Below are 26148 nucleotides of genomic sequence, written 5' to 3'. Positions count from 1 at the left end.
TAATTTGTGGCCAGTCATTTTATTTACATACATCCATCTGAATTGCTGGAGAAAAGAGATACATATTTGCATTTTTAAAAGGTGTATTTTTAGACAATCCCTTCCCAAAGCCTGTTTTAACCCAGGCTTACTATGCTGCTCCTGATTACAGTTCTGCCCAGTTTGGTATTAAGGGCTCTGCAACTGCTGCCTCATGGGTAACCTCCAACCCTCTTGTGAAAACCAAAAGAACTGTTCTCAGCCTTCTACTCCAGCCAAAAGTGAAGCCACACTTTAAAGTTAGCCACAGAATTCTTTCTACTAGTTTGTTCACTAGAATAGCAATACCAGAAAATCTGTCAATATTAGTGGCTGCTGAGGCACTGGAGATCTCTGCTGAAACATCTGCTGAAGAAGGAAATCAGCCTGCTGCCTGTGTCAGTACCAGTCATTCTTTCTTCCCATCCAATTGGCTGCCCACAGAAACAGCAGTTTGAGAAAGGTGGTGAGGCTGGCTGGAAGAGATGAAGCAAGAATCATGGCCCTCAGCAGGAGAGGAATTCAGAACTTGGGACAAATAACCTTCAAGGGGGAGGGAAGAATTTGACTGTGGAGTAATCTGCAGTGTTTATGCAGCAGTGGGAGATGTGATGTGCATAGGGACATGAGGAATTGCTAAGAGCAGGAGAAAGGTACACCTGATTAGCAGTTTTGCTGTAGTCAATCTAATGAAGATCTAGAAAGGAAACGAGTAGAGGAAATGAAGTCTGAGTACTAAGACAGTAACTGAAAACAAAATATATAAAAGGACTAATGGACAGAAGAAAATCCCGTATGACAGAAACAATGGCAAGAAATCTTAGTTTATACATAAAAATACTACTAAACCAGTGTAAATGTGTTTCCTTAGAAAAGAGAACAAAAGCAGCATCACATATGGGCAGGCAAAGGAAACATGGAAGTAGCAGGACACCCTGAAAAATCATCTTTGTGCTGAGATATATGCCAGGGGAAAGATACAAGTCAGTAAGAAGTAGGTGTATGCACAAAAATGCATGCAGGATGCTTGGCATGGACACACCACTGGCCAGCAAAACAAGAAATGGACAGCACCTGAGGCAATGAGGAGCATCATCTCAGTTCACTCTTTTACCACCATACATGTAGCTACCTTTGCAGATCTGCCTTCCTCAACTTAGAATACCATGTCCTTTACTAGCTAGTTTCTTCTACTGTTTTGCTTTCCAATTAGTATTTATGGCAAGGGAGACAAGTGTGCCTCATATCAGGATACAGTCTTGAGATAATTCAAAAGACTCCTTGGGTGTTTCATGTAAATTGTTATTGTTTTTTACCAAAGCATGTGTAACAAAGATGCTAATGAAGGAACCAAATTCTGAAGCACAGGCAAAAATACCTCCCCAATTTAGTAACCCACTCTGAAGAAACACATATGAAAGGCAGCAGCTGTAAAGATACTTAATAGAAAAACATTAGGATTAAAGTCTTAATTTTTTTGAGGCATCACGATAGATCTTAACAAACAGTCTCCACTGAGGATCAAAGTCAACATGCAATTTTTACCTAGGCCTTTTTTCCTCAGCATCACCTCATTAAACTGCTTCTTGAATACTGGGGACTTGCATCAAAATAAAATGGTATCAGATGCATCAATCATTATTCTTTTCACAACACCCTCTGAGAGACTTGACGTAATAAAGAACTGCAGCCAACTGAGTTGGGTGAGAATTTCTGCCCAGGATGTAGGTCTCAGCTACAGCTATTGCAGCTGTACTCCAAACCAGAACACATCTTAAGCTGCCTTAAGACTACAGTTTTGGTCTCTAAAACTCCCCATAAACATGATGTAACACTTTCTATCCTTGCTCAGAAACAGAAGCAGGAGCCATTTATATTTTATCAGCTTGCACTCTGGGCAGATTTCAAACCTCCTGAAGCAGAATATGGATTGACTAGGGGTTTGCTATAGCACACAATGTTAATAAAAACATTTTATTAGGAAAAATGTCATCTTAGCAATGTAAACCTAATCTGGACTAGGAGAAAATAACCAGTTAAAAGATCAGATTATCTCTGTTAAATCTTTTGTAACATAATCACAAAGGGTAATATCCAGAAAAAAACCCACCACCACCAAAAACCAACTGACAACTTTTCTCTGCCTCATTTGAGCAGCCTTATAGAATCACAGAATCAAGTAGGTTGGAAATGACCTCTGAGATCATTGAGTCCAACATGTTTTATCTAATAAGAAAATTTAAGAATTTACTGTTGGTCTCAGCAGAACATGATTTATTATTACCTCTCCTTTGAAGAGGCATTGCCAACCTTCTGTCAGATTTCAAGAAAAATAATCCACTGCGCAAGAGTTAACATTCAGTTAAAAAAAATAACATGTTTAAGAAATAATCCTAATCTTAATTCTCTTCAAACAACTTTAACAGCACAAGCTTTCTCAAACTATTTAACAATGGTAGGCAACTACTGCCTGAATGAACAACCAGCTTCGGAGGCATCAGGATCTGATGTCTGTCCACAGCAAAGTACAAAGCATTTGAGAACCTGTTTCAGAAACACACTTTTGTCACACGCACAGTAATGAAACAAAAGTTTCCAGATAAAACCAGAGATCGAGAGTATTTGTCCATACAGATGTGCAGAGCTAATGCACTAACTCTGTTCATATTCTAAATTTTATGTTTCTACCACTTACAGCTTCCACAGGCACAAGAAGAAGCTGCTACATTAGCAATGCAGTGTTTCTGCTTCTTAGACTTCTAAGCAACCAATGAAGTTCTTCCTTCAGCAGCATAAAGATGAAGAGTTATCTGTCACAGGTGACTAAACTACCAACTGTATTTTGCTGTTTAGAACTGAGTATCAGCAGTAGATACATGAAGTACTTGAACAATGAAGGCTGCTGTCAAATAAAGCAAGTTGTCACTTCAATGCTTTTCAACAGTATAAGCACTTTGTACCTTTTTATTGTAAATCAAAGCAAATTATTAAACATTAATGCCAAATGAAGTTAGTACAGCAGGCTAGTGGTTATAATAAAGGTTTTTTCTACTTTCAATAAATGCAAGAGGATGTACGATACACGTACATACGTATATACACATGTGAAAGCAGAGTTAATGTAAGAAGTAGCTGCATTTATGCAGAGCACTTTAGCTGATTTTATAATAAATGGGAGCATTAAACATACATGTCAGCATTATGGATGCCCTTCTTGCTAAGATTAAATTAAAAACAACACAAGTAATCTCATATTTAAAGTGATCCATGAATGATGTTTTAATTATCAAAGACTCAACAGTTTTCCAACAGTCTAATTGCTTAAAAAGGTAAAGGAAATTACTCTAGCGTAATCACTGCTTTCACTGCAGGCTAACAAAACCACCCCAACAAAAACCAAACCAACAACCCAAACAAAAATAAAAAACCAGCAAGAACCCCAAACCTGAAAGGGTATAGCTACAATCAGGGAAATGACTGAAAGAATGAGGTTGATACAAACTACCTCTGCTTCCTACCTTCAATGTATATCAGCAATACCAACCAAACCCTTACTGAAAAAGCCAGACTTGGAGAGTTAATCAAAAGCTCGAATTATAATCACCCTTGTAAGTTAGAAAGTCCTTGCTATATTTTGCTCTGCAATATATAAAGTTCATTCAGAGAAGCATTTGTGAACCAGAGTACTCACATATTTTCACATATGCCACTAACACATTACCAATTACCATCTTTCAATGCAAATTTTAACAATTTGAGATGACATCTTGGGTTTTATGTTCAGGTTTGAGTTCCACAGCATAAGAAAAACACATATACTGAAGGGACTATGGGGCTGGAGCACAATGAGGTACAAGGCAAGGCTGAGAGAGATGGGTTTCTTCAGCCCCAAGAAGACCAGCTGATTTTACTGCTGTGTACAGCTGCTGAAAGAAGATGGAACCAGACTCTTCCTTGAGGTCTACACTGACATCATGAGAGGCAGCAGACAAGTTGGAACATGAGAACACACACAAGTATTCTTTCCTTAACAGTAAGCATGAATAAATATTAAGACAGGCTGCCCAGAGAGGCTGTGTAATCTCCATGCTTAAAGATACTAAAAATTTGACTGACAAGGACTTGAGCAAAGTGATCAAACCAGATCTGTTCTGAGCAGAGTTGAACACAATGACCTCCCTTCTAACCTAAATTCTTCTGGGCACCTAACTCCTACATTTCAACACATCAATCACCCCCTTTTGTGACTGACATTTTTGCAAATAGAAGGTTCTACAAATGCCTCCTCTTTTTTTTTTTTTCCTAAAAAAAACCAACACAAATCTGAAAGACAAAGTGCCATAAAAAATAATTAAGCAAGCCTGAAGGAGTCACAGAACTGAAGGTAGTGATTTTCAGCCAGAATACTGAATTTTCTGTTAGTATTAGATATCATCATAGCAAGAAGGTTATATGGTATTGCCAGTCTACTAGTTAGCTGTGCACTTTAACCATGAGGACACATTAAGCATACAGTGGCTGAGTTTTAAAAAGACATTTTACACATGTGCATGTCAAAAGCCATATGGCTTCCTGTAGACCAAATTTCATAACCTTGTCATTAAGAATTACTAAACATTTTATCAAAGTTAACATAGTAACTTATTAGACGTTTGCAACTAGAAAATAGTGCCACGGTAATTTGAGACTGATGGCAAAAAGCATTAATTCTGTGGTATGTTCTTTAAAAAGCCATTTAGATGCATTCAGAATGGAATTACACTCCCTTCCCCCAGTGAACTGCAGCCCCATGACAGGTTAGTAAACATTCTACTCCCCCTCTCAAAAATATGCATAAAAAAGAAATGTAAACCGAAAGTCACTAATCTGAGATATAACTGAACCTTATGCTCTCACAATTACCACTTGCAAAAAGTGAAGCATCCATAACAAGTGCAAAGAAATCTCAAATATGAGCACACAAGGAGTACCTTTTTACTCTCCTGAGGGTGACATTTGGAAGAAATAACGTAGTGAAAAAAGCAAAAAATTCATCTTACTGGAAGGTGCAAAATAATACCATTAACCTGCTGCTTTTCTGGCAGGAGTGAGGGAAAGTGCTGACTAGCATCTATCTGTAATAGTAACTCCAGAAAGCTGAAGGGCAGCCAAGGTCTGCAGAAGTTCTCCAGACCTTAACAACTAAAAGGGCAAAGAAATGGTGAGAGGGTGCTTGGGCAGTGCCAGAGGAGATTTGCTTAGGGCACTTCTGTGGTGGAACTTGGAGGGGGAAGCAGCATCACCTAGAAAACTGGGCATCGGGCAAGAACATGGGAACTGTCACATATTGTGCACTCGGAGGGCACGCAGGGACTGCTGCAGTATGTGCCAGCCTAGGGAAGAGTGTAACTGTCTGGAACCACATTCCTCCTAATGTGAAGATAGCCAGTCATGTTTTCAATTATTAGTTTACATTTAGCTCATGTAAGAGACTTCCTGAAAGCCAGCTGAGCTCCTGAGAACTTCCAGCATACAAGCAGTGCAGGGTGTTAACCTATTCAAAGGCCCCTCCATTCTTCTCTGTACTTCAGAACCCTTGTTAGTTGAAAAATTCAGCTTACTGCGGTTTAAATTTGAATCACTTCAGTTACAACTCACTATTCTACTAACAGCAAAAAGCAGTTTAAAGAAAATCCACACCTGTTATATTAATAACGATTTTTATTATGGAAATGACAAATAAAAGATTATTATTGATCATTATACCAGTACTTTAGACAGACCTTCCTTTCTGCTATAAAAACTGAAACAACATGAAGCACACACTTAGCTAACATGAGGAAAAGTAATTAACTAAAAGCTTAATTTTCTGTATCAATTGGAAATTTTCTATAATACTCAAGGCACTTTTCAGATACTCAAGTATGGCAATGTACTTCCTTACACACAGTAACACACACATTGCATCACTATTGAAGAATCTGGAAATACATCTTCATTGCCATGGTGCAGAGAACTTGTACTACACTCAGTGTGTCAATTATTTGATGTTTACTACCACTACCATACCAACTCCAAACTAGAGCTGGTTATTTTACACTTTGATATACTTAAATGCATATCTGACAGAATTGGTGGGGAGCAAGGTATTATCTCTTCTTTGTACAGCAGCACTCTGAGGCTGCACGAAACAGGAGGATGAGTTCAACTCTTTGTAGAGTTGTAGAAGTATTCCATGGCAAGCTGAAGGAAAAAAATATTCAGGAAGCAGCAAGGATGCAGATGCTATCTTTTCCTGTTGCAAGGTTGGTGTAAAGGAGAAAAATAAACATTCAGACCCAGCCACTTAACTATTAAAACTTATCACTGGGCACAATAGGGATGAAGCAAGAAAGAAGTTCAGCATTAATTGCTTCTATTCTCTCTGTGAATCAGTAGAAGAGATGGAAACGAAGCCCAGGTAGAGTTTAGTACAGTCAGTATCTACAGGATTAGAGGAGCTATTTCTTCCAGAACACTACATTTCATTCCAATAAGTGAGAGAAGAGAGCAGGAAGCTGCAGAGGAGCCAGCTTTGGCCACACTCTTCTAGTCACAAAAACATTCTCTAAATTGCTTTCCTCCCTTCAACACTGAAGTTAGGACAGCAGTCATACTCAGCTGTGATGTAACACCCCTGGGCATTAAGTATCACTTAAAACACTAGCAGACAATTGAAGACACAACAACAGCTCCAACAGAGCCACAGCCTCAATAAAAGATACAGAAGTTGCAGAACTGCTTTTGTACACTAGTAGGTAAGGCTCATGATTACAAGCTTTGAAAGTGTAATGTTTCAGGTCTTATTAGTTAATGCCATACTTCACACCAATTAAGACTAGCTAAGCCTTGCTTTTCACTTCTGTAAACAGTATAGACTAGATTATGCTGCATTAAAATAACAGAGATCTTCTGAAAAAAAACCCCAAACCCTCATTCTACATTTGCATGTAGCATTGTGCAGACAGACTCCTGTTCATAACAAACAACTGAATGTTACCACAGTTCTTTTTTCCTCTGTTAAAGCAAAGTGGATAAAGCAATACAGTCAGCCATATTTCTAGGTAAGAATGTACATGCATAGGATACTTCAAGAAAGAAAACAAAGAGTATGTTTTAAAATATAAGTCTAAATCTTCAATGTAATTAGCAGTATCAAAGGTAGCACGTATCATTTGAAAGTATTTTTAAATCCTATCATTTGAATACAAAAGTTTTACATTTTTCTTTTTAAATGCAAGTCTAAAAAAGTAGTTTCATTACTGCTAATCGCTTCACAAGGCATTGTTTCTTCTGGGCAGTAATTTTTCTTTAACATATTAAGAAAAATGGGACTGGCAATGTTAAAAACTAGTCAGTCATTAGCTTCTTAAAAACAGTAACATGTCAAAAACCAGCAACTTCTTTGAAAAATATATGTCTCATTAACACAAAGAGAAATTCAAGTCCATTCTGGGATTCGGATTTAAGACTCTCCACCCAAATTCCTTCCCCCCCGGCACTCTAGCTGCTGCAGCAAACTCAAAAGCTGGGTTTTGTTTTATTCTTTGTATTTAGCATGCACAATAAAAGCTAGTTTCACCTTTCAACTTACCAGACAAAAAACTAATAGCAAATACTAAATTCTTCTAAGGTTGTTAAGCCCAGATTTAATTAAAATAATTTCTTAAACCAAAATGTAGCTGACAAAAGACTTTCAGATCACCCTGAACTGAAAGCATCCACCCTGACTTTCCCATTAGTAAAATAATTAAAGAAAAAAATAACAAACAATTAGAATGCCAGATCTGGATCCTCATTTCCTTGGCTTGAATAGATGAGCCACCAGTTTACAACACAAGTACTAGTAAATCAGTTCTTTCCTGTGAGTAAGTTCTGCGTTTCATTTTCAAAGTAGAAGAGTTATCCGTACACAAGATAACATAACATACAAAATTGGGTGTGTTACAATAACCGTAGCAGCCAGCCTGAACTGGAAGCCAAGACTCAGTTATCCATTCTGACTCTAACAGACCCTTGGAGAACCAATCTTCTAGAAGCTATGACCACCCATATCATTTAGTTGTCTTGCACAACAAGCAAAATTTATGCTATTCATTGATCTTAACTTTCATGTGGCTAGATCAGATCTTCAGGCATTTAGCTATTTAGCACTTCCTTCATGTCTCATGTCATTCTGTCACCTGCAGGTGATCCCTTGTCACATATGGGATTGACTGCCAGCAGCGCCCACAGTGCAGTCGACAACTCTATTGCTAACAGTAACCTCTACCTCACAATCAGTTGCAGGACTGAAACAGCTGCTCCTTGTGTGCTCACTGAAGCACCACAAGCATGTGCACATGAAAAAACCTGACAATCTGGAGAAAGCACTTGGAAAGAGGTTGGGATTTCATAAACTGGCCTCCCAGTGAAAATACAGCATTGTCTGCTGTGCACATCCACACTTAAATGTAACTACAAGTCTCAGAAAATGCCTAACTTGACCACCCTTACAGTTTGCTTCAAAAAAAAGCTTAAGCAGGTATCACAGCATTTCTACTGCCTCTTCCTGCAGGCAATTTTCTGCACGGCTGAGTCATAACTAACATTACATCATCTTACCCAGGGAGGGGCACAATTTCCATAGAGTAAGAACTACCTCTTGCAACTACAGCAGCATACTAAAATTGCAGAAATCAAAGAGATATAGGATACAAATACTGCATGAAGGGGGAAGAGCACTGGGGAGGAGTCATTAAATTAATGATAATCAAATTAAATCCATATACAGTCAAGTCTCAGGGAAATAAGTTGACCTTTCAAAACTACTACTTTATGTACAATAATGTTTCTACATGTCTCCAAATTTATTAGCCTTCATAACTATAATTTGTATATAAATAATCAGCACATCAGACATAAAGAAAAAATTCAGTGATTTTTTTAAACCTTATTGTCAGAAATGGCATAGGAGACCACAGCTTAACTGACAGACTAGAAATAGTCCCAGAGGGCCCAGCACCATTTACTCTGCAACTCTAAGTAAAAATGGATCAACAGTATCATTATTTCTCACCAGCACATCATTGCAGATGTCTCTTAGCTCAGTCTCAATTTTCTCTCTGTATTCTCGAGCCATCTGCTGTTTTTTCTCAGCGCCTTCCGTCTTTTGTTCAATACTTGAGACGACTCTCCAAGATGACCTACGGGCTCCTACAACATTTTTATAGGCAACAGAGAGAAGATTCCTCTCTTCGTTGGACAACTCAGCTCCTTGCTCAGTCACAGATTTCATGCAACTTGCCATGTCATCATATCTTTCAGCCTGCTCAGCCAGTTTGGCCTTCTGCACCAGCTCATTTTTATCCATGCTGATATTTCTAAAGAGGAAAAATAGTGAGGCATTATTCAGACATTGGTCAAGGACAAAGGTGTTTTAACTTCATAGGCAGAACAACCTGTATTCTCTAAGAAGTTTGGAACTGCAAGAGTTACAACTGAAATCCAGAACACAAGGCATACTAGCAGCACTGGATGCTCAAACGCATGGAGTAGAGAGTTAAAGTCACTGCTTCCTCCTGAAAAACGGTAAACTTTTAAAAGTATGTTATTTTAATAAACACAAACAAAAGCAAAGGTGAACTACAACCAAATAATTTCTCTTATGCACAAAAATCATCCTCATTCTCTGCCACCACTCTTTCATAAGACTACATTATCAGTGTGGCAAAACTGACAAGGAAAATATCCTATAGTAAGTTTTCCACAGGAGACAACCAAATGAAGGCTGGACAAACAATACCAAGCAGCATTCTTCATAGAATCATACAGTTACATGCAGAAATACTTCACATAAACATCTGCAAATCAAATCCTGCACCGGATGTTAAAAAAGTCAGAATACAACTAATATCTAAATTGCAAGTTGTTCACTTCCCACAGTGCTAACTTCCTTTCCCAAAATGGAAATCCCCACTATGGGATGTTCTGTGTCATGTATTGCTGATCTGCCCAGGAGGCTCTGTTTTCAGAGACAAAAGAAAATTTTACTACTTACAAATCAGTATTTCAGATAGCACAACATTGCTGAAATGGTTCATAATCCGTCTTATCAGCACTTAAAAAAAAAAGTTAAAAATCAAACTCTGCTAAGCAGAGGTACTGAGAAATTTCTTTTGGCACAGGAAGAAAAAAATACTTGTTCCTCACCCCCCAGCCTTCCATGTATACTAATCTGATCATTTGGAGGAACCGGTAATGTGCTTTGGGGATACATTATCCTTTAAAGTTTAACAAGATTATATTAAAGCACGAACCAGTTTTGGACATTACATGTATTTCTGTATGTTCCACACACCCCAACCAAGCATCTTCATTTTTAACCACCAAGACTTTTGCCATTTTATGTGGAGAAGCAATGGCAGGGCTATGTTCTGTCTCTGGGAATAAATTAAGCACATTTTAACATTCCAGGTGACTGCAAGTTTTAACAGCTCCTGTCCCCAACACGGGGGCACGAACCCCCATTTGTTTCCAAGCGCGCCTTGAAGAACTTGCCCACCCCGCGCGCGGCGGGGTTAAGGAGCCATTTTAAAGCAGCCGTTTGGCGGTGGTTATTCACCACTCGCCGTGACCGGGGCAAACGCGGCCACAACGCCGGCCCCACCGCCAGTCCCCGGGGCACCGCAGGCTGCCGCGGCAGCATCTCCGGGCGGCAGCATCCCCGGGCAGGCCGCCCTCCGCCCCCGCGGGCTGGGCGCTGCCGCGGCTCCGGCACAGCGAGTACGGTGACAGCAGAAAATGGAGCGGCCCGGGGGCGGGCGGAGCGGAGGGCGGGGCGAGCGGGCGGCCCCGGGGCGCTGCGGCCGCCCCTCCCTCCCTCCCCGCGCCGCGCCCGCCGCGGGGACACCGAGCGCCGCGCCCGCCGCCTTTGTCACGGCGGGTGGGTGCCGGAGCCCCGCCCGCCCCGATCCCGCTCCCCTCCGCCCAGCGCCCCCGGGGGAGGATGCCGCGTCCCCGCCCCGGAATAGGGAAAGCCCGCGGGCCCATCCCCGGGGGATTCGGCGCGGGGGAGGGGGGAGCGGCGGAGGAGGAGCCCCCTCCAGTCCCGGGGGAGCCGCCGCTCTCGCCCGGACCCCTGGGGAGGATGGGCGGAGGCGGGAGGGGGCTTGGGCGGCGGAGGGGGGGGAGGCCTGGGCGGAGGGAGGGAAGCGAGCGCGGCCGCCGCCGCCACTCTTCCGCGCCCGGGCAGGGCTCCCGGCGGGAGACCACACCCGGCAGCGCCCGCCGCCCGCGCCCTGGCCCCCGCCCGGCGGGGGCGGCGCTCCCTTCCCTGCGGGCGCGGGGTCGCCTCACCTGCCGCCCCCTCCGCCGGTGCTTCCCCCTTTTTCCCTCCTATCCCCGGCGGAGAAGGGTCCCCGCCGCCCCGCGCAGCGGCCCCCGCTCCCCGCTCCCTCCCCACGGAGCCGCCCCGGGGGAAGCAGTGCGGGCTGGGCGCTGTCCCCCGGCCGCCCCGCTCAGTGCTCCCGACCTGCCGCGTGCCGGGGAGGGCAGGTCCCGGGCGGCGGCCCCGTTACCTGTGCGCGGCGGGCGGGCGGGCGGGCGCGGGTGCGTCGGTGCGGGCGGGCGGCCGGCGCGGACTGTGCGGCTCTGGCGCTCGCGGCGCTGCAGCCTCGCTCCCTCCCTCCCTCTCCCGGCGCCGCGCACGGGGCGTCTCCGCCAATCACCGCGCCGCTCCGCGCGGGCCGCGCGCCGCCCGTGACGTCAAGCGGCGCCATGGCAACGGCGCGCGAGGGCGCGCGCGAACCTCCCCCCCTCACTTCCCCCACCCCGCGGTCACGCCCAGAGCCGGCGGCGGCCCCGCCCGAGAGCGCGCGCCTGCACCCCCCGCCCGCACCCCCGAGCAGAGCGGGGGGTCCCGGGGGCGCCGCAGGTTCGGGCCCGCGTCCCGCCCCTCCCGCAGCGCCGGCCCCGGCCCGGCGGGGAGACCCCCGCACCCGCCCGTGGGCGGTGGAGCGCTGCCCGCGCCTGCGGCACAGAGCGGGGGAGGCAGCACCGCCTCCTCGTGCGGCCGCGGGGTGTGCGCGGATGTCACCGCCGCCCCCGCGCACCCCCGGCGGGTTCTCCAGGCTTTGTGCCGCCCGGAGCGCCCAGTGTCCCCAGTAAGCTCCGCCGAGCCCCGTGCGTGGCTGGGTGGCTGAGCCCCCAGGGTACGGGGGGGCCGGGACTGTCCCGGTACAGGCGCAGCTGCGGGACGGCTCCGCATCGAACCGCGCCCCGGAGCCTCATCCTGCACCGTGAGCGCGACACGTGCTGAGGGTTTAAAACGGGATGTCCAGAAGAAGATGGGAGACCCGGGATGCCGACAGGGCCCTGGGGGACCCTTCCGGGGCTGGCGGATGGGCGCTCAGCGGCTCTGCAGGCTCAGAACGGTCCCTCTGGAAGCCTCTCCCTGGGACAGGCAAGCGGGCATTTCGGACAGCACCACCCAAACGTTGATGAGAACGTGCTGACAGGAGTAGGAAGAGAATTAATAAACACTGCTGTTGTTGGAAATGCTTTTTCATTTTCTGAAAAAAAAAAACAAAACAAAACCCACCCTGTTTTTTAAAGGTCTTGGAAGTCGGCATTCACTTGTCCCCTCTGAACAGCATGCCCCAGCTTGAATCCCTGTCTCAAGTATGCAGTGTCCTGACCTCTCCTGCTTTCTCCTGGGCTCTGGGATCAGCACTGTCTCACAGGATTAGAAATAAAATGGAGAGTAGTAAGACGGAGAAAGCACGCCGGTATATATTGTGAAAAGGGCCAGGTAGGCTAAAGGTTCTCTTCTAGATTCACGTTGTATCTGGCAGTGCCATGGGCCAGGAGATCTCCAGAGTGGGAGGGGGATTCCCTCCCGGGGACTTGCTGCAGGCTGCCGTGCCTGCGGGACACCCGGCGAGCTCTCCACCCCAGTTCCTGGTCGGTGGAAGCCTCACAGAAAACCTCGGGCTGAGGTCACGTGCCCGGAGCTGTATCCCAGCTGTGGGGCTGTACCTCGGCTGTGGTGCTGTACCCCGGCTGTGGGGCCGTACCCCGGCTGTGGGGCTGTCCCGGCTGTGGGGCTGTCTCGGCTGTGGTGCTGTACCCCGGCTGTGGGGCTATCTCGGCTGTGGGGCTGTACCTCGGCTGTGGGGCTGTGCCTCGGCTGTGGTGCTGTACCCCGGCTGTGGGGCTGTCTCGGCTGTGGTGCTGTACCCCGGCTGTGGGGCTGTGCCTCGGCTGTGGGGCTGTGCCTCGGCTGTGTGGCTGTACCTCGGCTGTGTGGCTGTACCTCGGCTGTAGGGCTGTACCGGCTGAGGGGCTATCCCGGCTGTGGGGCCGTACCCCGGCTGTGGGGCTGTACCTCGGCTGTAGGGCTGTACCGGCTGAGGGGCTATCCCGGCTGTGGGGCCGTTCCCCGGCTGTGGGGCCGTACCCCGGCTGTGGGGCTGTCCCGGCTGTGGGGCCGTTCCCCGGCTGTGGGGCCGTACCCCGGCTGTGGGGCTGTCCCGGCTGTGGGGCCGTTCCCCGGCTGTGGGGCCGTACCCCGGCTGTGGGGCTGTCCCGGCTGTGGGGCCGTTCCCCGGCTGTGGGGCCGTACCCCGGCTGTGGGGCTGTCCCGGCTGTGGGGCCGTAACCCGGACTCGTTCACTGATTGTTCGGAACTCCCGCAGGAAGCGCCCCGGCGCAGGAGGGGCCTGTATTTATGTGTACAGTCGTAAAAATCTGCCGGTGGGGCAGAGTGAGGGAGCAGCGTAGGAAGAGTGAGGTACTTGCTTCCGGGAAAGAAAGAGAAGTTATGGATGTAGTTGTGTTTTAGAGTGGCCGGGAGCAGGTTGGTTCGGTACCAGAGAAAACAGCACCTACAGGTTCTCCCGCAGATGCGCTGCCTCCTGCTCTTGCCTGCACGCCTCTCTCTGTCTTTTCGAGGCAGTTCCAGTACAGCTTCCCAGCGTGGTCCTTGTTTTCCTTGCACCCTGCAGTGATAAAGTGACTCTCACCTGAGAGTGAGATAAGGTGATCAGAACAGGGTCACTTCAATCTTCAAAACATTGATCCTGTATTTTGACTGAATATCAAAAAGGTGCTACTTTAAGATCCTCATGGCAAAGTTGACTTTTCAAGAACTAGGCTTTTTTTTCATTGTATCATATAAAGAGCAGTCAGTTCTTCCGTGGTGGCATTTTACCTGCAGAGTTTGTTTCTGGATTTCTTACTACCCTTCCTTGTGGCCTAAGATGTATGCTGGGGTTTGTCATAATATATATTGTACTCCACGTAAGTTTTGTCCGTCAACCTCTTATCTTAGACGTTAATTTAACAGTGGGATATTAAAAAAAATATTTCTCATCAGTTCTAGTTCCTTCAATTAACTCCAAGGTTTTATGAATTTCACTCATGTTCCTATGGAATATTGTTGGAGAGCCTGTGAAAAAAGCTAAAAAAAGCAAAATAGGCAATATTGTGTAGAGTGAAGCTCACCAGAATTTACTAGCTGTGTCAGGTGAGAACATCGCTGTGCTTAATTTAAATGTGAAGACTATAACCCTCCTCTTTGGTTTCCAAACAATGCTTCATTGGAGTATACAGGTACAGAGGGGGGTTTTGAAACAAACATTGTAAGGCTCAGGTTCATAATGTATTCTAATACACAGTACTTCATCTTATCTGTTTTTATTTTTTACCATTATTTTCCACTTTAGGAAGCAATAGGAGAAGAGCTTTAGAGCTGTACTTGAACACAGATGGTATGATGGCACAGCATTTGCTGCAACTTGTTTCAAGTTATGTTACAGAGTTCATTTTTAACATAAGCTAAAAACCCTTATTTTGTAGAAGAGTCTCATTGAAATGGCAACCACCCAAATATAGAGCATACATTTTCAGAGGTACTTGAATATTTTCTGGTACCACGATGAAAAATTAACTGATACAGGAAAAATTGTAATCCTTAAAAGTGCATAAAGAACCCAGACTGTAGCATGCATTAGATGAAGCACAAGTGTGTATTGCTTTTTGATATTTCCAGGAAATATAGGGGAACCCTGTGTGAAGTAGGCTGCAATACTGTAGGCAGTGTTAATAGTTTTGTGGAAGGAAAACATCAGCCTTTCCATTCTGTCCTTTCCATTATTTTTGGTTTTGGAGTGAACGGAGCATCTACTGCAACAACCCTAATTGCCACTAACCATAGCTTTGTTTGCTAACAGCCCTGTGTGTCAACAGATGCTGCCCTCTTTCCCCTTTAAATGGGCTATTTTTGCCAAACACTATTTCCACTCCTCTGGATTTCATGAATGCTGCCATTTGAATCAGATCCAAGGAATTAGACATTACTCACCTTTGCATATGCTGTCTCTTAAACAGATACTCGCCTGCTGTCTTCTATTCATATATTTCCTGCAGTTTTCCCCCATTGTGGAATGTTCTATTTTGTCTTGCTTATTGCAGTTTTAACCAGGGAACTCGATCTCTCAAAAACCTAGGCTTTAAGCAGCTTTCCTCTTTTTCAGATGCATTTTCTGTGTTGCTCTCCTCACAGCTTTTTGTTCAATGACTTGCACTTTCACTATCTCAGACTGTCAGGCGACAGCCAGCAGCAAAAACTCATTTGTAGAGTTAGAAACGTTTGCATATGAAAGTACTTATATTCATGTTTATTTACATTCCTTCTTACTTTACTTTCTTAAATGAGAAGAAGAAATGGAGGGATGGGGAGGGAAGAAAATTACTCCAGGTATCTTTTATTTTGCCTCTAAACCAGCTTTTAGTTCTTCTTCCCTCCCATCCTTTCTCCAGAAGTGCTTAGTTATTCTTTCCTGTGGTTAAATGTAACTAATTAAAGGTAGATGAGTACAAGGTAGGATTATCTCCATACTGGAAGAGGATGACAGGATTTTGGGGGGTCACCCTCACAGAAACCAGGAAAGACAACCCAGGAAATCCATAGGAATAGCTCTTAGAAGTGGGTGAGTGCTGTCAGGACTGAAAGGCTCAGTGGTGGTGACTCTTGGTGCTAACCAGGCTGCTGCTAGAATATGGAGATGTTCTGAGTTACTGATGGTTAGTCTTTGTGGGACTTTTTTTTTTGTTTGGTTGGGTTTTTTTTGTTTGGTTGGTTTTTTTGGGTTTTTTTTGGTTTTTTTCCTGGGAACAGGAAAATGAGGAAAGGCAGCCTAGCAAAGGGCATTTCCCCAGAGACCAGGAGATGATTCTGCAAATTTATGGCCTGCAGAGGGAAGAAAAGAAGAGCTGGCAGCTCTGTCGTGTGCTCTCCTACTGTTAAAAGCTGCTTGCTAAAAATCCTGACTGTTGTGATTTTGTTACATACCTTTATGTGCTGATTCTCAGGCTACATAATCATATGCATATGGGTGTATTTTTATGCAGCCTTTGTGTGCTTCTGTAGGGTTTTGAATTTCCTTCCCCCCACTTAGCAAAAGTAAGATCCTTCAATTATTACAACCTTTCTAGAATAAAAACATTTCTTGACATTTTTAGGATTATATCGTACCGATCTTTATCTTTTTCCTTGGCCACTGCCTGTGATTTGCAAGCCAAACTTCAAGCTTTGCACAAGGGAATGAGATCTTTTGTTCACCTTCTTTGTAGTCCGATGGTGCTTTTGGAACAACAGATACCCTTTGTCCTCAGAACACTCTTGAAGGTTGACCCACCTGAAAGACTGTAGTGAAGTATGCATGTATTTAGAGTATTCTTTTCTTTCTTGTTCCCTCCCCCATCCCCAGTGTTCTAAAATGAGTCAGATTCTGACTCTCTGTCTGGTGCCAGTGATAAAACATGAATTGTGGATAACGCTACTATTTTCCATCACTGAGTGGAAAGTAGTTGGAGCTGCTCGATCTCACAAGGCCTTTCTCTCTGCTTCATCAAACATTCTGTAATCTCCTCATCTGTCTGTTTGTAGTCTAGTTTTCTTTAATAAAAATTACAAATTTAGCCAAAGAATCAACAAACCAGTGAATCCTGCATAAATAATCCTTTACCTTAGATTCAAATCCTCAAATGGTCTTGTATATGGATGGATTTAGGTATATATATTAGAGAGTTAGTGCATGGTGGGAAGTGTCCCTGAGGGTCATTCCTCCAATTCACATGTCAGTACAATGCAAAGATACTTTCCACCAAAATAATTTTAAAATGTTTGCAAACATCTTGTCAGCAGTGACAAGTATCCAAGAAGGATGTCAGGATACCCAACAAATAAATGCCATAGAAATGATGAATTGTATGTTACCGCATCCCCTGATTCTGAAAAAAAGCAATGTAAAATAGCAACTGCCTTTACAGAACCTGTCACCAAGTGAAGAAGATAAATCAGCACTGCTCTTTGCTTCCTACTGACCTTTCCAAGAAAGAAAGCTTGATGCTGGTCTTCCTTGTTTAGAGAAAGCTCCTGAAACTTATGAAAGACTGTAAGTTTGCAGAGAGGTCACTAAGAGCTGAATTTACTCTAAAGAACTTTATTTCTGACCCTCAGTGTATGAGATGGGGGAAAATATCAAGAATTCGCTGCACTTACAGTGTTGCAATAACTCAGAAAGGAGGGTTTGAGAGGTCTGGCTGGTGAGGCTGTCACATACATATATGCATGTTTGTACTTTTGTATAGGTCCTGAATCTCATTTATTTACTTTTATTGTAGTGTTCAAGCACGTTAGTGACATTGTAAAAGTGTGCAAATTCTTGAGTTGTTGAGAGAGCTCATTTTGAAAAAGGCATTGTACCATTGCTTTGGGTGTATCTGTTTTCTCAGGGAAAATCCACTTTGTATCTGTACCTGCACTGATCTTACAATATTAGATATAAACTCAAAAGTTGCATGTAAGAACAAAGTTCATCACTCATGAGTAAGGTTGATTAATCAGACTATTTTGAGATGCAGCAAGGGAGCAAGTGTTTTAGGGATGTTGCTGCAGTCATCAGAACTTTGAAGAAGCAAAATGAAATATCCCCGCCATCAGTAACAAGAAGATTTAACATGAATGTTTGAAAACACTTGGCTAGACAGAAGCCTGCAAGTAGAATATACATGGTTTATAGATTATGACTATTATATTCTCATTCCTATCTGCTTGCCTAATGCTGAGGTATTTGCATGTATTCCAAGGAGCCCATCACATCTATTTTCTTCACCATTTCTCCCTACAGGAAGCAAGAGGGATGGTGCCAAGATGGGCACACTGTGCCTTGGGATGCGTGAAGGTGGTTGGGCACCTGCTCCTCTGGGAGCACTGACTGAACCCGAGTCCTCTGGGGCTGCACATACGTTTAGCATGGCATTGATAAATTAACTGGGCATCAGCCTTATCCCAATCCTTCACACAGGGCTGAGTTACTGCATTACTGAATCCAGAGTAATCCTGTTCATTTGTAGATGAATACAGTTCTTTACTCTTTGCAAACAATAGCCATTGGGATTTGGGAACTGAGGACTCTTTAACTTGTATTCATTTCTACTGTGTGTAACTGCTCTTGAGTGAACAGGATAACACTTAAAAAGTGTTGCCAGAAGAGACAGGATGTCTTGAAGCAAACTTGAGTCTAACATCATCCTATTATACCTACTTTGATTTATTTTTGGACTTATTTTTTATTTATTTGTTCTTACTAGCTAATGTTATTTTAATGTTGATTGTCAGGAGAAAGGCTCCAGAATGTCTTGGTTCAAATCAGTTGTGCCACTTAATTTCAGAGTTTCTTATCTTGCATGCATTTATCCTGAGTTTGTCTCCTATTTTTTAAAGATAAATTATTTATTTTCTTTGTATTCTTTGGAAACAGAACATAGTTGTTTGAGTTGAAGGGATCAGAAAGAAAATCCTAAGGTGCATGTCTCATAAGGTATGTTCTGAGGATTTCTGGAGGACCTAAAAAATGAAGCAGCATAGCTCCTATAAGATACACACCAACTTCTAAACTCTCACTCTAAACATTTGCCATTAAAAGGATCAATGGATAATGTATTGAACCTGTATGTGTATAAGGTAATCCAAGGAATTTTAATACAGTGAATTGTTTATCAGATAATAATTTGAAGTTAAAAATTAGATGAGACAGCACTTCAAAGGTCATTTTATAAGGTGGTGCTTTTTTATTTCTAGAGTAAAAAAACCTCATTAATCACTTACTGGTATCTGAACAGTCTGATAGAACTGTGGATGGAGGTAAATTTACTAATATATTTTACTTTGATTTCCACAAGCCCGTGACAAAATTATCACAACAGGCTACTAAAGAAATTCAAAATGTAGTTTTTCAAGGAAAAACTTAGGCCTCTAAATACATACTAAAGTAACTTTATTCAAGTTATAAACATTAATAGCACTTCTAATCTTGAAGCTTTTCTTAATGCAGGAGGAATTTACATTTTCTACTGGTAAAATTGCTCAGTTCCCTTGTTTTCGCTGCCGAGCATGTGCAAAACCATTTTGACAGCTCCAGGCTGATAAGTCCCAAAAAGTATTTTCTTGCAAGTTTCCTCACAACTGCCTGTCAGCTTCAGTTTTGCATCCCAGCAACCAATTTCAACTCACTTTATTTTATACAGACTACATTTATCAGAATTTATTTTGTATTCTTGATATGATATTGAAGGAAGATCTCAGGGTCACAAACTGCTGCCAAAGTGTTAGACAGCATTTAGTATGAACAGGATCAGAAATTAAAACCTGGTGGTTTTTTTAGCCTGGTTGACTTTGAAGTTAGGTTTGTGAGATTGTGTTGTTTATCTCTCTGTACATTCAGCAATTCCCCTGAAAAACTTTAGGACTGGGTTTCCTGCAAATTTGAAAGATGAGCTGAAATCTCAAGATAAACAAGGTCTGTGAAAAACTGCAGCTGTACAGAGGACAAAGCGTGTAATGAAATGCCTGTGCTGAGGAAGAGGCAGGTGGATGCAGCCCTTACACAGTGGCTGAGAGCTGCCAGCCTGATGGAGTGGGCTCAAAGTATTTTGATTGAGCATAGCAAGTGCCCTAGAGACAGTGGGCCTTGGAAGAGAACCTGAGGTTGTAATGGCAGAGGAGATTTTAGGAGACAAGGAACTTAAGACTATAACAACAATCAATCAAACCCCACCTTGTTTGTTTAATTTCTTACTGAACAACTTGATTCTCTTGTCCTGCTTCTTCTTCCTCCTTTTAGCCCTGAACACCTTTTTTCCTCACAGGATCTCTGGAGTCTGTTACTATCTTTGTATTCCCTTTGCTCTCCTGGCTCAGCATCAATTCCTGTAACTTAACCAGTCTAAGAATCCTGTCTGATTTAGAAATGAGGTCTCAGATATACCCTGGTGTGAGCCAGTTAATGGCTGGCTTTTTCTTCATCCAAGAAGTTCCACCAGGCTGTTAGGATGTGCTCCTGTCAATGGTTGTAAAAAACTAATTGGTACTTACTCCTTTACATCCTGACTGGAGAATCTCCTGCTTTGATATTTATACTCCTCAAACACTTGTGGATTCTTATCATGCCCCCTAGTCAGCTACCTGACATTTTGAAGACCCAGCTGTTGTGTGTGGGAGCTAATGAGTCTACTTTAAGAGAGGCTAACTAGAAGGAAGCAAATTATTACCTTTTTAATCTACATGCACATTTCAAATAGTACATTGCAATGGTTTTATAATATTCTTATATGGAGTTTTACAGCTGTCCCACAGGGTCTGTATTACTCTAAAACACATGTGAGAATTGTCTGTTTTATAAATCAAATGGAGAAAAGAGAAACAAAGAAAAATGCCCTGCCTCCTTTGTCCTTTCTATCAGATTCTTCCACAAGATGGGTAACTTATCTGGCCTGGAAATTTTTGTAGTTCTTCTCTGGTCAATTATCTAAACAGGATGCAATTAAGCTGATGTCAAAACAAAGACTACACACATGTATAGTACCGGGCTGTGATAAAAGTCGCTCTTCTACACAACTTCCAGCTTGTGAAACCTGACTGGTTTTGCATAATAGATAAGCCCCAGGAAGTATAAAATTAGTGGGAGTAGTTGCAGTGTGGCCAAGTTACAGTTTTATAGTAGTTTGAAGGTCAGCAGCAAATTGACATCTACACCCAGTCCTGCAGGGGAAAGGCTCTGTAGGGACAGAGCTCTCAGACAAATGTCCATACGGTTTCCCTGTGTCCATATGGAAAAACCTCAGGCTGAAAAAGGGGCTCAGATCATATTTGCAAGCTAGTGCCAGAGTTACCAAGCCAATCTTTCTTGTCATTTATCTAGGGTAAACTTTGAACCTAAGCCCAAAAGAAATATTTTTGAAGGAAAAAAATTCAGGTCTAAGGTCTCACAGAGTAGGGAGTAATTTTTTCACCCAACTTTTGGGTTCTATTTTTTGTATTACTTAACTTAAAAAGGATGTTTTGATGAGAAAAAGGTTAAACTCCTGAACAAGACTACCAGGTTTATAGATGATATTATCTCTCAAATAGTTAATGTCTCACTTCTCAGTTAAACTATTTTGGTTTTTTTTCAAACTTGGCAGACTTCTGGGTTGGCTAATTAAGAGTGCAACTAGGCTGTAACCAGATGATCTCTATGATATGATAAGCAAGATGTGAGCAGCAATAATAGCAGTAGACTAACTTCAGAATGCTGTGAGTTGCTCGGAGATTCACCAACAGATTTGTTGATCAGCTCCAGATTTTACAATGTCATTTTTCTTCTTTTACAGAAAAACTGTCACCAGAGCTGGTTACAGCTCACGCCTGCAAATGCAAAAGTTTTATGAAGACAACAGTGTACAGGAAGACTTGCTAGGCTATGGATTAAGCCAATTATTCAGAGAAGATGGTGTGCACAAGGAAAGCTCAGAACTGAAAAGCAGAGATTAGGTGCCTTTCTAAGAAGAATAGGTGGAGGGACAAGATTTGTGGGAAAAAAACCTGCTGAAGAAAATGTTCCCTTTACTGTGAAAACAGAAAAGGAGGGTAATAAAAGAAGAATGAAGTCTATCTAGTTTCAAAATTTGGCTGAAGAAAAAGAAGCTGTAAAAATCACTGTTACAGTTGAGATCCACAGATAGTCTCATGGGATGTAGAAAGGTCTGTACTGTATCCTGCAACTATCAGAAATCACGTGGGGTAGGGTTTTTTTAAGAAGCAGTTTATAAGACAAAGTGGAGATTTGGAGGTGTCCAGCTAGAGCTGTGGTTGATGTTCAGGCAGGAAGTTCTCAAAATGTCCTGAATTCCAGACTTATATCTGTCTGTCAGTGCAGTCTACAGCTGCTCAGCACTGATGAAGAAACTCTCTGACTCTCTGACCTTTTTGTTTTCTCCATCTCCTACTGGTAACTGGTGATGAGGAAAGCACAGTTAGGAGTTCTCTTTCTGATGACACTTTTAAGTTCTTGGTGCATAGGCACTTGGTTTGCGACACCAAACCTAATCCTCAGCATCTGGACACGAACTCAGGGAAGATTTTTCCTGCAAGTGTTTGGTAACAAGCTAGACTGACATACCTTCACCTCTGCTGTAAATGAAGCCTCTCCTGGCACTTGTACAGTGTGCCACTCCCAGGAAGATCTCGGATTTTGCTCGGCATGTCCTGCCCCTGGCTTACACATTTCCTGGCACCACTCTGACATTCATACAACAATTTATATCCCCAGCAGATCATTTCTCCAAGTAGATATGGCATAGCAGCTCGGAGGGTGGTTGAGGACTGCTCAATACATTCATTTGGATATATGGAGCACTAAAGTGCTCTTTTCCTGTGCCTTGGTGCTTTGCCACCAACCAAAAATTCCCGCTCTCCCTCCTGCCGTGATCTTCCTCCCACAGACCAGCCTTGCTGGTGATTTTGTCTTTCTCCTCCCTTCCCCAGCAAGCTCCTTGCTCTGACAAATTCTCCCTTGGCTACAGTAGCTCCTGCCGGGTTCCTCCCAGTCTGTGGTCATGGCTACTGGGGTAGATGTGAGCCTACCTGGCCCGGGTGCCACAAACTCTCCCTTTTCACCCCTAACAGCCTGAAAACTGCTTCAAATTTATGAATCCATCCTGCATATAATTCAAAAGCACATTTTCTTCAGAGGAAAAATAAATTGCAGAAGGAAAGTGTATCTACCTAAAGCTAAGCCTGTGCTGTTTTGGGAGTGGAAAAGAATCCCCAAACAAGATGACAAAAATGCACAGTATATTATTTAGATTACAGTTGTTCTAACTGAATATTTTTACAGATCTGACAATTATTAAAGGGATTATTAAAGGGATTCAAAAATTGTTTTTCCCCTAGTGTTTTGAAATCAGTCTCCATGTTTGTTAGAGATCCTTTTCTCTGCTCTTTTGTACCAAGGTCCCCAAGTAAGATAATATTTTTCCTGGGTTTTTTGGGGAGGGTCTTAATTAATCTTCGACATTTTTAGAGATGGCTGGCTGCCACAATACCATGGGTAACTGCAAAGGCAGTATTTCTGAGGTGTGGTACCAGCGTGGGCTTATTTGATAACATCGCGGCGGGATCTTTGCTGGACCAAGTACATGCTGCTCTTTTCATGTCACACCTGCTGTGTCTTCCTTGGAGCATCTGTTCCTTACTGTCAAGGGACCCTGGGCAGCTGGCTGTCCACTCCGCCAAAGGGAATGTCTTTTATCAGGTTGGGGGGCATTAACATCTGGTTTTCTTGTGGAGATAACAGCAGCAGGTTTCTGCATATGTTTGTTTCTTCCCATCCTTTTCATGATGAATTTAATCAAGGTCTGATTTGTTAAATATACGGGGTGGGGTTGTCTTTTGTCATGCTGCTACCGCTGCTAGGGAACCCTGATATTCCTCAGAGAGATATCCTGAGTTTATTTTACACAGTAATCACCAGATAAGATACAAAAGTAGTCCTTAGGGCACAGAGCAGAACCAAATCTTTTCACCCTTGTTTGTGAGCTCTGGACAGCAGACCAGCTGCTGTTGCCCTTAGGATCAATGCTTTGTTATTAAGTTTTGGACAAATATCCAATATATATTAGCAGGAGCTAAGAATCCCCTTGTGGAGACTGATAGCAAGAGTGTGCCCTGAAGAAATGGATTTGCCTCCTCTCAGGTGGGGGAATGGATTGAATTTGGGTCTTCCATGTCCTGGGTGGGTGCTCTTCTCACTGAAGTGCTGTGTTAAGATGATGGGGAAGAGAAGGTAGGCAATTCCATTCACTGTTGGAAAGGAAAGCTTGCTCTTCTCACAGCTCCACCTTCAGAAGAAACAACTCTTAATCCCTGGCAAAAAAAAAAATTCTTCCGTTCAACCGGGATGTGGGCAGAATGAAGGTGCACCATTGGAGAGATGGTGCAAAGGATGTGGATGCCAGGCCTGTGCATGCAGCAGCAGCAGCAGCGGCAGCAGCAGCAGTGGCATTTTCAGGAAAAAACTGACGTGACTCTGATGGGGCTCTGTCATGCACAGCAAGTAAAAGGTGTAGGCAGAAAGTCTGTCCTTTAGGAAGTACCAAAATCTTGCCAGAACTTGACGTGAGGTGGGTGGGGAGGAAAGGGAGGTTTCCATGTTTTATGCTGAAACAACATACATATTCACAAGTGTCCATGTTCATGGTCTTTATTGCTGTGCTCAGTTTAAACAGGAGCCAGTCTCACTTAGAAGGCAGCTGGGTATGGGATGGGCTGTGGGATGTTATTCATACTTCCATAACACTTGTTTGTAAAGATGTCAACCTGTGCTGAGATCCAGTTAGGCTAAAAACACAGCAAGCTGGAATCCCTTGGAGAAATAGAAAGATAGATGACCTGCCTGCAGATAAACAAGACAGTGGCAAAAATAGTACCTGGTCTCTGGAATGAAAATCCTGGAATCAGCCTGATTTGTCCTGTGATTCCCACAGCTTGCAGACAGATGTGAATATGTTGGGTTGAATCTGTTAGATCTAATTAATTACAATGTATTAAATAATTAAAATAAAGAAGATCAGGCACAATCAAATTTCAAAACAAAGAGATTTAGCAAGATTAGGCTGTTAACACTGTACAGATGATTCCATTAATCTTGGGGGAGTTCCAACATAAATGATACAATATCTAGCCAGCTGGGGAATGGTAAACTGGTGGCAATACCAGGTTCCTAGTGTAAGGGAACAAGTGTATTTTCCCATTCCATTTTTCAACCTTATTTTTAGACAAGAACAAAATACTGAACATATCAAGACATGTATATGTGTGCCCATATACCCTAGGTGTGATGGCTGTGAGTCATACAATTTGTGGACTTCAAAGAGACAGAGAGTTCACAGCTTGAAATGCTCTGTTAATTAAATATACTACTGTACTTCCCATTTAAGTTTGTAAGACTTATTGTTATTTGTGGCCACTTTAGCACTGGGGAAGCTGAGTTTGACTGACAGCTCCGGGGGCAGGAGTTGTTCTTTGTCCATAAAATAAGTACAGCACTTCAGGAGATGAGAGGGGGCGTGGGGCCCCATGCTCATTCCTTTCCTGGCCTCTCCAGGATCTCATCATCACTGTTGTCAGCAATAACACATTTATGACACTCTGATGTTTGTGGGAAGAGCCCACTGTGTGGTTCACGTGAGGCCGTGTTCCCCCCTGGAAACCCAGGTCTGGTGGAAGGTCCTGGAGCCTGGGCCATGCAGAGCTGCAAAATACCCCAAAGCTGTTTGCTGGAGGCTGAGCAGGGGAAGAACAATTTTAACAGTTGCTAATGCACAAGCAGGTGAATGTGACCAAAAGCCTGGCCTGCAGTTCACAGGTAAAATGATTTTACCAGAAAAAGAAATTCTTTTTAAAGACCCAAAGAACAAAGACATTTGAGGCCTCCTCTGGGAAATAAGGATGAGCAATCGGAACTGCTGGTTTTCTTTGTATAATCGAATACTGTATTCCTGGAGGGATCTTTTTATTTTGTTCTTTGCTCTTTCTGGTTCCTCTCTACAAAGTACACAAGTTGCAGTACAGAAAATAGAGATAGTTAAAGAGAGATAACGCTGTACTGAGAGAATTTAATTAATAAGTCCTTGTGGGACTGAATGGGTAAGTACGGAAAGAATGGAGGAAGATGAGCAAAAAGAAATCCTATAAATGTGTGACTGTATTAAATATTTCATTGAAATAAAGAAAAAGATGCACCAAAA

General features: G+C 43.4%; 2 protein-coding genes and 1 long non-coding RNA gene across 11 annotated transcripts in view; 2 read left to right on the top strand and 1 right to left on the bottom strand.

The window, feature by feature from the left end:
- The window catches only part of LOC111924495 (uncharacterized), a 16095-nt gene extending 13068 nt beyond the window's left edge, over positions 1 to 3027 (top strand). Inside the window, exon 4 of the long non-coding RNA XR_015287148.1 lies at positions 2716 to 3027. This is a non-coding gene — a long non-coding RNA (uncharacterized LOC111924495). The remainder of the gene's footprint in view (positions 1 to 2715) is intronic.
- Positions 1 to 13717, bottom strand: part of YWHAZ (tyrosine 3-monooxygenase/tryptophan 5-monooxygenase activation protein zeta) — a 27784-nt gene extending 14067 nt beyond the window's left edge. Inside the window, exons 1-3 of one of the 9 annotated variants that reach the window (XM_086889623.1) lie at positions 13403 to 13717; positions 12617 to 12747; positions 9095 to 9398 (exon numbers count right to left, since the gene is read on the bottom strand). In XM_086889623.1, the coding sequence (XP_086745749.1) occupies positions 9095 to 9388 (294 nt within the window). In that variant the 5' untranslated portion in view covers positions 9389 to 9398; positions 12617 to 12747; positions 13403 to 13717. Of the gene's footprint in view, positions 1 to 9094; positions 9399 to 10075; positions 10862 to 11373; positions 11508 to 11548; positions 11799 to 12616; positions 13150 to 13383 lie in introns of those variants that run through there. The other 8 variants (XM_086889573.1, XM_086889281.1, XM_086889195.1 and 5 more) reach the window with 8 other exon arrangements.
- On the top strand, positions 12377 to 26148 carry LOC147655363 (uncharacterized). The gene is made up of 3 exons (XM_086867929.1): positions 12377 to 12535; positions 12831 to 13807; positions 21733 to 26148. The coding sequence occupies exons 1-2, from the start codon at positions 12377 to 12379 to the stop codon at positions 13758 to 13760; spliced, it is 1089 nt and encodes a 362-aa protein (XP_086724055.1). The 3' UTR covers positions 13761 to 13807; positions 21733 to 26148.

This window comes from Cyanistes caeruleus, chromosome 1 (genome assembly GCF_971803275.1).
Source record: "Cyanistes caeruleus chromosome 1, bCyaCae1.hap1.1, whole genome shotgun sequence".
Lineage (NCBI taxonomy): Eukaryota > Metazoa > Chordata > Aves > Passeriformes > Paridae > Cyanistes > Cyanistes caeruleus.
The sequence above is the reverse complement of the archived record's forward strand: the minus strand, read 5'-3'. Positions and strand labels throughout refer to the sequence as shown.

Bases quoted from the DNA above. Each gene is read 5' to 3' on its own strand.
- LOC147655363 (XM_086867929.1), top strand. From the start codon at position 12,377: ATGCCGACAGGGCCCTGGGGGACCCTTCCGGGGCTGGCGGATGGGCGC. The intron at 12,536-12,830 runs GTAGGAAGAGAA...AGGGCCAGGTAG, and splicing joins ATGAGAACGTGCTGACAGGA to GCTAAAGGTTCTCTTCTAGA.